General features: G+C 41.0%; 1 protein-coding gene across 1 annotated transcript; it reads left to right on the top strand.

The window, feature by feature from the left end:
• The first annotated feature begins 7,485 nt into the window (after nucleotides 1-7,485).
• On the top strand, nucleotides 7,486-11,080 carry reeld1 (reeler domain containing 1). Its single transcript, XM_076882156.1, has 5 exons — nucleotides 7,486-7,693; nucleotides 7,863-7,906; nucleotides 8,000-8,178; nucleotides 8,268-8,379; nucleotides 10,168-11,080. The coding sequence occupies exons 1-5, from the start codon at nucleotides 7,486-7,488 to the stop codon at nucleotides 11,002-11,004; spliced, it is 1,380 nt and encodes a 459-aa protein (XP_076738271.1). The 3' UTR covers nucleotides 11,005-11,080.
• Nucleotides 11,081-12,598: the final 1,518 nt, after the last annotated feature.

Here is a 12,598-nt window from a genome sequence, read left to right on the forward strand (position 1 = left end):
TGTCCTGCTACTGATTAACCACTGATTAAATGTAAAGTGATGTATAAACACATAGGCTATCTGACATGACCAGTTGGGGATGACTGGATTTTACATGAGGCATTCACTTATAAAATATATAAATGTGAAAGTGTGTAATTAACACACGTTAATAGAAGAGGTATTGCAGTTGTAGTCAGACATTTGCATACATTTGTCATGGAAATGAATGTCATGGTAATTTGGTGCTTTCTTTGAACTTTATTTTTCAGGGTCATATGCTTGTACAGCGTACATCTTTAATGACTTTTAAACCAAAAGAAATTCATTTTCAGAGTTCTCTTTCTGGTCCCTGATGAATGATAACCAACAATATCACCACATGTAAACATAGATGGGTTTTTGATGACCTGGACCAGTTTCTTTCTTTGTAACCTGAGAGCAAAACTCTTAAATCTCTCACCCACTCAGACTACATTGTCCCTCTGTTCAGCACTTTGGTTGACACTTGATATCTTTTAAACGTGCTGTATAAATAAAGCTGACTTGACTTGATTGTTGTGCCTTTGCTAATGTGGCCAGCATGTTTATCAGCAAATGACAAAAACCACAGACTCCAAACCTTTCTGTTCAGCAACTGTGAACAAGTTTAAACAAAGTATTTAAAACTATTTAAGCATTAAAAACTTAACCTTAAGAAGATCCAACAATAAAATACTTCAGTCTCAGAGGAGGACATATCTGAGCTGCATAACATAACTTTGCAGGGGTGTAAAGTGGGGTCCTGCTAACAGTGTGTTAAAATTTGACTTACATCCACCAAGGTCCTTAAGGCTAACTTAATACTTTATTGGCGAAAAGTTGACAAAAAGCCTTAGAATTTAGAAACTATGACTCTTCCAGGTGTGGTGTCTGAAGAGGTGCCAGACGTACAGACACTCTTCATTTAAGTATGAATGCAGATATTGTGTTTAAAAAAATAACCTAGTGAAGGCTGATGAATTGGAGCAACTTATTTACTTACAGACTGTGAAATCGAGTCAAAGTATGAAAGTGAAAAGTAGCTCAATGAAGGAAAATTCTACCATTGATTTTTATGTAAAGGTAACCAGGCCTTTTTATTAGGATTCATCTCTTTCACAAACAGGAAAATATTCTTCTTGGTTGATTTTAATAGGAGAAGTGCAATAGCTGCTGATGTATGGGTGAAATACATTTATATCTGTACATAAAGACCTCATTACTTACCTACCTTGGCTCAGATAGATTTTCCTATAGCAAACCTCACCCTCTCCTTTATGTACGACCTTACTGACAATGCCCTGAACCTTTTAAGCCCTGAAGCTTAAAAAATACAAAAAGCCAACATTTGAGTGACACTCAAGATACAGAATGTTGTAGCTGTTGAAATGTTCCTGTTGTTGGAATGTGGACCTGCTGCTGGAAGTTTTACCAGTGAGTAACTGGAGCTCTCTAAATGCATGGACTTTTCAGCGTCACTCTGAGACAGGATATTTCAAATTTTAGAGATTTTGCACAAATGGAAGAAAGCAGTCTTACATATTTGTTTAATATGTGCATTGAAGGACATGTCCTGGTCAAAAATGACTCCAAGGTTCCTCACAGCGTTACTGGAGGCCAAGGTAATGCCATCCAGGTCTTTATGTCTTTAAGACATTCCTGCAGTTTAACTAATTGGTGTGTGTCATCTGTGACATGGGGTTAGATGAGTAATTTGTTTGATAATTTTATTAAATTCATGAAATTTTATTCAGTTAATTAATTTATAAAGCAGCAAACTATTTCTCCAGGCTAAATGATGACATACTAAATTTCTGATATGCCATGTCCTCTCCAGCTTATGAGTTATCTGCTGTAATGGAATTTTCTGTTCATAAAGTCTGCAGCACGGTGTGGTCAAGCTTTTTAATTACTGCAGGCAGAAATTGAAACAGACATCAAACGTCACAGTTATAAAGTGAGGAGAGCACTCCCCTTGGGATGTCTCAGCTCCTCTTTTGTACCCTCAAGCACAACTCACTGTACCCTCTCAGTTACAATACGTGCTTTCCCAGCAACAGCCCGCGGCCTCCCTGGGAATTTTCATACAGTCAGCAGATAACATAGTTAAGCAGGCTACACCAGTTCATATTGACCCATACGTCCTTCACCTAAGAAATAAAAAGGCTATGTAAAATTCTAACCACCTAAATCTTATTGTGAAAAAAAACTAGAATTTTTCCATCACAATGCTTTAGGGTACGTGTTTGAAAATTATACCACGGAGTCAGGTACTTCTGATCTGAGACCTTAGTTTTCACAGGAGCTACAGTATCCAGAGTCGTACGTAGTGAGGAGGTGAAATTATTAACAAGATAATCGACCTCTGTTGGGGTAGCGTTCAGATAGCTGCTCTGCTCTGTGTTGGTACAGGGCATTGAAGATGATAGCAGTGGGTGGATTATATTCTTAAACTTAGTTACAGCAGTTACAGAAAGACATCTACTTTGATAAAGTCTACTCTTCACCGCTGTGTAATCAATTATTGTAAATGTTGTAAATGTAAATGTTATCAGGAAATGATCAGACAGCAGAGGGTTTTCAGGAAACACTGTTAAATGTTCAGTTTCTATGCCATATGTTAAAACAAGATCTAGAGTGTGATTAAAGTGGTGATGTGGCTCGGCTGCAGGGGATGGGTAGAGCAGCGGGTTCAGGTTGTGGTGCCGGGGAAGGCTGGTTTTCATAGCATCATCTAATCATGCCTTCCCATTTCAGTATCAGCCAGGCTGGAGAGGAGAGAGAGAGCTGCTGGAGCAGAGAGCCATGTGCAGAGCGTGGACCATTGTGCTCTGCAAAGTGCTGAAGTGCAGAGTTAACCATGAAAAACAAAACAGAACACTGTGAATAAAACAAAAGGAAAACGCGAGAGTCGGAGATTCGTTGGGTCCTTTGGGTCTACAGGTGATTAGAAAGAAGAGGTAGAAAGTATGTTTTGTGACTATTTGACTGCAGGCCTCATTTGCAGACTCCACGAGACACGGAGGCGGGAAGAATCAGCCTCAGGTGAAACAAAACAAAATGTGCAATCACAATGTGAATCTTTGAAAAAGGCCCCCTTCAAAGTAAAATATGAAATTTTAAAAACCAAAATAACAGAGACCCAGTCAAGACAATGACACGTTTCAGAAGCATCCAGAAACATTTCTCCTCACCATGGAGTTTTCAAAATAAAAGACTTCATGCAGGCTGAATGTGTCACGGCCCAGTGGATCAGCAGGGGCAGGACTCATTGCGGGTTCAAGCCCTCGGCCCACGCACCTGTGAAGAGTAAACACCTGAGCCTCATTTGCACTGTCAGCATTTAACCTGAGGGATGGCAGGTATTCATGCAGGATCATGGTGTGACTCGCGTCAGTGTAGCTTGGCTCTCAAAGTATATAGCACTTGTTCCTTCTGTGCCTTTGTTAGCGTGTACGTTCTGCATATAGATTCCCTGAACCCGTCCCTGTGTTCCCTGAGAGGATTCCTTGTTGTGAGTGATTGGAGAGTGGCTGGCAGCAAGCAGTGAGTGATCGAAGAAGAGCAAGTGTTTTCCCCTTGTCCTCCCCACCTTGGATCCACTGGAGCCCATATTCCTGTCACCATTGTATACAGCAGTGTTTCCTGCTATTAAATCCAGTTCTTTGTATTCTTCAGGGCAAAGAAAGACTCAAGGCTCAAAGTGGTCAAACTCAAAAAATGATCTTTAATTTTACATATCCCGGAATATGGAGGCTTAGCACACCCAGCAACGCCAGCTGAAGTCTGAAGCAAAAACAGCAAGCTTGGTCATTTATATTCCTCCTCTAGACGTCACACACACTTTAAGTTTTGATCAAACACTCTGCTTAGTCTCACTTTCTGGCTGCAGCTCCTATTTTCTCTGCAAAAGCATGCAGTTTCCTGTCAGTACTTTTTGGCACACACTGTGTTGGCCACTCTTATACATAAAACAATATAATCAGCAAATAAGCACTAAGAATATATATTAAATACATGACAGTTCAGCCCCTTTTTGTCTTTTTTAAAAGACGACATAAACCCTGATTTATCCCATTAAGTTTTACTTTCATGTGGCAATAATAGCTAAAATATAACAAACATCAAGCTCTTAGACAGCACCTCACGTTTGCGCCGGGCTGTGAATTATTGCCCCCTTTTTAAGTAAAATCCCACTTCTAAACCCACTGTTATCATCACAAGCTCCAGAGTGCTGCGTGAGTCCTCAGCGAACCGTGACAGAATGCTTATGAAACACTCCCGGTGTGATCTGAAGCTGAAGAGATGGAAGGAAACAAATGTCAAAGACACACCTTTTTTTTTTGCAAACTTACACTTAACTTAGAAGGCATTGGAATGAAAAATAAAACAACTAGAAAAAAGTAGAGACAATAATAGAGAAATATCAAGACAACATTTTACTCTGTCCGTGAAAATGAAAACTCAGTGAACTCCGGCATTGATGTCCAGTTTAGATATTTCTTCCCTTGCGCGTCCTGTTGAACCAACTTTACTTCTGTTTTAATGTTGACGTAAACGTTTTAACCTCTTTGTGAAGGTTTTTGGGTTGAATCGTCTTTTAGAAATAAATTTCTTCCTTCTTCTGATGTTAAATCTGACCTTAAAATTCTAATTTGAGTTTAATGACTCGTGAATTAATGCTGATGTTATTCTTATAATATATATGCTCTTGTGATAGTGGATAGTGACTACTGAATAATGTCTCAAAGTGAAGAGTAACATCACTGATGTTTAAGCAGAAGAAAGACAACAAAATAAGAACAATGAGAACAGAGGGACGAGGAGGAAGAGGTCAGTGGAGAAGTCTGCAAGATCCTGGAGGGAGGCGGCCACAGCTGGTGTACATCCTGGTAGTGTGTGGTTGGGGTGATGGGAGGTCTTAATCCCATAGAAAACCTGATACTAGAAGAGAAATCTTGAAACAGAGCAATAAGAGTAATAATGATCAAATTCTTTGACGTTAAAGTGCAGAGAGACTTTATTGTAAGTGTTCCCTTTTGATGTATCCATAAAAAGGGATCCACCATAAAGTTGTTGCCAAACATACGGCCCGGGGTCCAGAACTGTCTCATCAAAGGGTCCAATCCAGCCTGTGGGATGGCTGTGGAGTATTGCCGAGTGGGAGGGCTTAAATTCAGAATTTCTTTGGTTATATTTTGACCATAAGGATGGATCACATCAGGAGAGCCTGAACTGTTCATTTCTGTCTGAATTGCCTTACAGCCTTACAGCCTTCCTTCAACCAACAACATTCTCCCATGACCTTGAACTCTGCACCAAAGTAAGCACAACATAAATCATTAAGTCATTTTAAATTAGCTGATTATTCTTTTTTCAGAACGTGGAAAAACTGAGACATATTTTTCATAAAGTATTTCAGACTATTTGTTACTTTCATACATATCAACATTGTAATAATGGATGATACGGTGTAGTAGTAAAATAGTAGTAATAGTTGCGGTCTGGCATATGGGCTGAGTGGGAAATTATATATGCGGGCAGTTTGTATTCTTTCTGCACCATTTCATGGTGGATGGTGAAAATGAATTTAAATAAATGCTTTTTTAATGTTTTGAATAAATACAAATTAAAATGACGTGTTTTTGAGTATATAGTATATATATAGTGTTGTCATAAGTATTGTCACGTTAATACATTAATCCTTAAAACAGACGGTATTTGAACCTTTGCACATGGCACAGTGACATGAATCTGTTTAGATTTGTTGTTCACACAAAAGACAATCTTGTTTTCTTATTTATATCTAGAAGGTTTATACACAGCACGCTGTGCACCTGCAGGGTCCACCTAATGCAGATAAATCAGCTTTAAATCAACCACAGACCCCTCTGAGGTAATCATCTAAGATATATTTATTTTTGTGAGGAGTACTTTTGTGTTTAATATTTGTTTATTTTTGAAAGTTACTGTTGCTGTACACAGCGTCACATATGCACTGTTTTTCCATTTGAACGTCACAGATTGTTAATCCAGCAGCTCTACATGCTCTGGATCTACATCCCTCCCCCCTCTTACTCCACATCCTGGAGCCCCGGATCACTCTTTCATCCTCAGAGTTTCCAGGAGCACTTTATTCCCCCAGCTGTGGGCTGAAGTATTTTAAATGGTTTTCCCACAACAGCTGAACTGACAGGACAAGAAGATCTGTGCAAGCTGAAGAAGAAGCAGGAGCTCGCTGTTGTTTTAAAGGCATCCTGAAACTTAGTGCTCTGACAAGGTAAGGATAAAACTCACTACTGCTCCAGTCATCCATTCACATGTGAACTCCTTCCTAGGAGGATGTACAAACAGACAAGGCTGCTTAAAAATTGGAAAAAAATGTATCAAAGGAGAGAAAAAGAAAAAAAAGCAAGAAATAAACCTTATGTGCTTCTGTAAGGATTTATTGAGTTCTATTGGTTTAAATAAAAAGTATAACTGATGTAATTTTCTCATAGCCTGATATATTCAGACTCTACATTCATATTTTTCTTTGGGAATTTTGTCATCCATCCATCCATCCATCCTCTTCCACTTATCCTTTTCAGGATCGTGGGGCAGCTGCAGCCCAGCTGTTAGGGTGAGAGGCAGGGTGCACCCTGGACAGGTTGACAGTCTGTTGCAGGGCTACAGCTAAAATGATATATTAGCTATATTTGTTCATATTCATTTTTTTTATGAATATTTTGATGAACAGCCTTTTAAGATTTTTGCATCACTTGCTTTGGGACTTTTCCTCTCATGTTGGTGTGTTTCATGCTTTACATGTTTTTGCACATCATTATTGTTTTTTTTTTTGCATTAATTTGAATAAGTTTGGGACTCTAAGTAGTCAGCACCTCTTTACAGTCACGTTTCGTTTCTTAACAGAGTGGTGTGTCTATTTTTGTTGACTTTGCATGTCTTTGTCCTCTTTTTTGCATCTTATTTGTGTCATTTCATGTTTACATTTGTGGTGGTTGGTTTGCTTCTGTTTGGCTGTTTTGTTTTTTAGGTTTTTGTTGTAGTTGTTTCGTGCCTCACCATATTTTTTCTTCTGTGTTTTTCATGTGAAGTCATGTCATGTTGTGTGTTTCTGAAGTGTTTCAATACCTTTGATCTCTGCAGTTTTTTCTTTGTTTGCCTCTTTTGTGTCTAATTTGGTTTATTTGCTTCTCTTTTGCCATGTTCAGTAATTTTATAGCTCATCATGCATGTTCATGTGTAATAATAGGTTGATTGGTTCATACGCATTATACTTGTCGTTTTACTTTATCTCTTTATTGTCTTTTGTGATATTTGCACTGCATTTGAGCTCTGTATGGTGGTTTTATGTTGCATTTTCCCAACTTTATTTTGCAGTATCCAGTCTCAGTTTCTGATAAGCAAAATCTTGTTTGCATCATCTCTCAGTCCATCAAGTGAATTGGTTGAGCTACATAAACTTTGTATTTACCTTTAGCGATGCTGTCCACCCTACACTGTTTGGGTGTGTGTGCGGTCTTATTCGTACTGGCCCCGCCCACCACATCGTTCTCCGGTGGTGCAAGCCACGCCTCTTGTCAGGAAATGATTCCCGGCCACATCCGTGCTCACTCTCAGGACTCGCAGCACAGACAGGTCACCATACGCACGTCTGCCTCTTCCTACCTCCCTGGACAGTTTATAACAGGTACTATCAGCGTAATGTGCGACGCTTAACAAACCAACTAAAAACCAACAAACCTGCTGTGATAGTTACTCAAATGTAGTTATTTTAATGTGGTATGTGAGCTGAATGACATTAAAACACCTTCATGATCTGTTTATGTTGGCTACCTTTTGTTTTTTTGACTGTTCAGTAATGGTGCGGAGCTCTCGGGACTTCATGGGTTTCCTGCTCCAGGCACGCCGTGCAGAGGGTACCTTCAGCAAATTTGGAGGAAGCTATGGGGTCACGCCATGGCCCAAAACCAGAGCTGGAAGTGGTGTCAGGAAGTCCAGGAGACAGGGCCCGTTGCTGGTGGGCGGCTCCTGGATCCTCACACCTCCTGGCACCCACACTCTGTGCTGCCTCTCGGAGGGTGACACTGTCACACACTCGGACAAACAGCTGAAGAGAAACCTCTCGTTTGTATGGAGGGCTCCTGATTCACCAGTGGGAGACATACGGTTCTAGTAAGCCTACAAATAATAACAGATTCGTTTTCACAGAATTTCAAGTTTTGTACAAGAAAACACAAACCTGAGTATCCTCTGTTTTCCAGCATCACGGTGGTACAGTCCTACTTTGTTTACTGGGCAGGTATTGAGTCTGGACTGGTGCGTGACGCGGGTCGTAGGCTTTGGAATGGGAGTAACACTACTGGAGTGAATGGAGTGAGTGCAATTTCCGCACTACTGCAAGACAAAGTTACAGCCCTGCCAAGTAAGCTGATTTAGTTATTATGTGATGGTAAATTTGGGACAAAATGCAAGCTAGGTGCTTTGAAATAGAACAATTGTCGCCTCTCTATTCACTCTCTTCTCTCACCTTGTTGTCTTGCAGCTCTCAGAGCCTTTAAAGCATCAAAGAAAGAAACAAATGCGACAAATAGACCAGGTACTAGTCTACAACTTATTACAAGAGCAAGAAGTGGACCTTACAACTACAAATCTATGAAAACAACAACAGAAACAACTCATCCAGCCTTGGACAGGAGCAGGTCTGTGACTCTGGCATTGTTTGAAGTCAGTAAAAAGAAGAATATGACCTTAGAAAATCATCAAACTGGTTCTCAAACACCTTTAAGATCATATTCAGGTGTGACTGAAGAGGCACAAATTGACCCCGTTCCTCAACCAAAGGACCCCAAGAGCTCAAGTCCTTTGACAGCATCTTTCTTCTCTGCTGAGGCTACAGGGATGAAAACTACCACCATTTCTTCATTAAACAACACAGTGCAAGCCTCAAGTAGTCCTCTTCCCCTCCTTGTTCCTGTCATCCCGCTGAAGGAAGAGGAACTTCCAAAATTACATTTACCAGATCCAAAAGCACCTAACAAACCTGAAATAGAAGATGTCACCAGAAATCACTCAACTAATCACAGTTTTCATAAGATAAAGCTCCCAAAACCCACAACCCAGAATCCAAAAGCAGCAATCCAGGAAGAAGAAGGTTCAGCAAAGTTCAAGACCCAGAGTGGTTCAGTCCAGCCTCACAGAACTAGTGTAACTGAGTCCCAAACCAATGCAGTTAAATCAGAAATAGGTATCGGGTCTCAAAATCCTCACTCCCAAACTTCTTCACCCAAGCCTATTAGTCATTTCGAAACTTCCATACTTCCATCCATACTTCTTCTACGGTCCCAAACTGGTAGGAGTAATATTTATCCATTTCTCCCAGCATCTCCATCCAAATTCCTTTCTCGCTCTCAAACCTCCTCTCCACACTCCATTCCACCATCCAGATCTCCCATCATTAAGTCCTTTCTCACAATATTGTCCCTTACCCACTCTGAAAACAGCCCTTTAGAACCCAAAAGTAGCCCAAAGCAAACCAGTACACCTTTCTCTAAGCTTCAGACTACAGCTACTGTCCTGAGTAGCTCTCCTCACAGTGAGTATATCAGAACATTTCTCCAAGACATGCCAGAAACTACTACAACTAAAAGTCAGGGTAAAACTAGCATTCCTTGGACAGATTACTCCCAGTCTGAGATATCACCTGACGTCTCAAACAACTCTCCTCGACCACAGAAACAGAAACAAACTCCATCCTCAGAGTCTCTCTTTAACCCACTGCTCTTTACACTGAGGACTGACCAAACTCCCATACTGGAAAAGAGTCAAGTGGATCTTAGGTCTGACGCAAAGATCAGAACTACGCGCCCAGTCTTTGCTCTGCCCTCAGCCACTCCTTCCCTTTCCGCTTCATCTTTCTCCTTCTCCAATACTTTGCTCCCTACTGCAACAGTTAACGATAGGTCTACCAATTCTCCTCATTCTTCTGGAGGTTTACCCCTTGTAACTATGCGTGCATCCATTAGGTCTACATTTGTCATCCCTTCTTCCTTTACGAGAAACCAACTGACAACATTCTCAGCTCGTTTTGCTCTCCCCTCCCCTTCTCCAATCTCCAACCCCCCTTATTTGTCATCTTCTCAACCTACCCCCACTTCCCCACAGCCATCCTCCTTTGCCTCGTCTACTATACCCTATTTATACACTTCTAACCATCCATCATCAGATCTCTTGTTTACTCCAGCTCCCTTGCCTACCTTTACCTCTTCCCAGTGCATCACAAATTCAACAAATTCTTCCATTTCTTTTGTTTCTTCTACCACTTCATCTAGCTCGACCTCAGCAACTTCTTCCTCCTATCAAGGTACATCTTTTTATATCCCATCTGTAACCTCCCCGCCTGCTGCCCAGGCTACCTCCCTTCACTCAGGACCCTCTCCAGCTCCCCGTCGCTCTCTGCACAACCTCTCCATGCCCTCACCTTCCCAGAAACATACTGAAGGTCACACTGCATCATCTGATCCTGATCCAAGTATACACCCACCAACACCAAGAACAGACATTCATCCAAACCCCAAACCCCACCCTAACATCGAGGAAAATCTTGGCCACGAGTTGAAACCAAAGCTTCCAAATAGTGATGCTAAACATCCCTCCAGTCCTCCTGCAACTCCAGACAAGGAAGGGAAATATCCAGACATACGCAGACACAGTGCCTGGGAGCTGGGCATGCTGCTGGGCAGCTCAGCTGGTTTGGGTATGGTACTGGTGGTTGGAATAAGGTACTTGTATCGCCAGGCTTGTGGAAAACGGACAGCGGTGACCCTGAACGATCGGGAGAGAGAGTATGGGAGAGGAGAGATAGGACTGATCCACGTCCAGGAGTGTGGAGATTTGGTTAGAGTCCGAAAAATCAGAGAGAACAGCTTAGTACTTCTGGCAGAGTATGATGTACTGTCACCACCTGGAGAGAGAAATGCCGGCTGCCAACAAAGATGCTAGATACCAAAACCTTTCAAGGACAAGAAAATAATCTTGATTAACTCCTCGAATGTTCGGATTGATTTTTTTCCCTACAACAAACGTCACATTGGGGAGACAGATCAGGCTAGGTAGTAAAAGGAAAAACAGTGAAATGTGTAACACAAAAGGGTCATTAAGGAGAAAAAGAACGCACAGATATCATCACACCATAACACAATAAAACACAGACAAGCAACAGGGGGACATATTCCAGCTGGATCTGGGACCGCTGCAATCTTCGATCGTGCCTCCAGCTGATCCCTGTCCACATCGGATGCGAGCCAGTCCGTTCTGAAATTTTCTTCCTCCTTCCAGACTTTCAGTAACTATTGTTTGAAATTCATTAGCTCAAAAACCAGCAGAACTTTCACTTGTGACAGCACAGCAATGCAGATGAATGCAAACACTGTCGTCTACTGCAGTGCAGGCTCCACAGGGGTGACTACGAAAGGATAAAACTGTGGTCAGTCAGTCTGTTGCTGAAAGAGATATTCTGACACCTTTTTCTGCTTCTTCATTAGTTTTTTTTTTTTTTTTGCCTGTCCCATTTGGTTCTTTAGCCGTCAGAATTGTTGTCTGAAGACCAACAAGGATACCCAATGGATTTACTTTGCCAAATGGATCATCGTGGCATTGCCGTATTGGTCCATTTGATTGACCTTTGTTTTTATTGTTTATTATATTTTATTTTCAGATGTTACAGACGGGACAGACATGAGTGAGGGATAGGAAAGGGAGAAAGAAAGAGGAAGGAAAAGAAAAACAGAAGGGGAGAGGGACAGTGAGAAAGGGGGGGAGAAAAAAAATCTCCTGGATCACCTGTTGAGAGAGAAAGAATAGAAAACAAGCGAAAAAAAAAAAAACCAAAGCAACATACTAAACACATCACCATCGCATTAATCTAGCTAAGTGTAAACAGCAGTAAATACTAAATATTCAATGTTGTTGTGCAGCATGCAGGACAGACAGCGCACAATGTGCTTTGAAGTAGCAGCCAAGAAAGGTGTAATTTAAGTCTACAAACACCTTCATTAGTTTTAAACAAGCAGCGTCTCCAGAGGACCTTTCAGGTCCCGTTGAGCCGCGGTCCCTGACAAAATGGGGCTTGGCAGGCTGTCACGAAATTCGCTGTAAATGTTCACAATCATCCACAGATTATTTAAGCCAGCAGAGCACATTAATAGACTCCATAGACAAAAGCACACACTGGTGCACTTTCTAAGAAGAATCAGCAAGAGCAGAAGAAAATATTCCTGGCTAAATCTTTCTGTCTCCAACATAAGTAGAAGAATAAAGCTACAATCTGAGTACGTTAACAGAGAAGAATAGGTATGTTTTCTGCATGCATGTCTAAATATACCACAGTGTATAGACAATGACAGGAGGGCTGTAAGTCCAGCTCTGATTAGGTTTTATAGGCTGATTTTAACAAGCAGAGGTTTTTGCATCTGTGGAGAAAGAGACTACACTGCTGATCACTAACATCCATATTAAATTGTTAAGTCATGTGATTGCACTCAAAAATAAAAAGTATATTTTCAGTATCATACACTTTTCATTTCTTTATTCAGCT

This window comes from Maylandia zebra, linkage group LG3 (genome assembly GCF_041146795.1).
Source record: "Maylandia zebra isolate NMK-2024a linkage group LG3, Mzebra_GT3a, whole genome shotgun sequence".
In the NCBI taxonomy this organism is placed as follows: domain Eukaryota; kingdom Metazoa; phylum Chordata; class Actinopteri; order Cichliformes; family Cichlidae; genus Maylandia; species Maylandia zebra.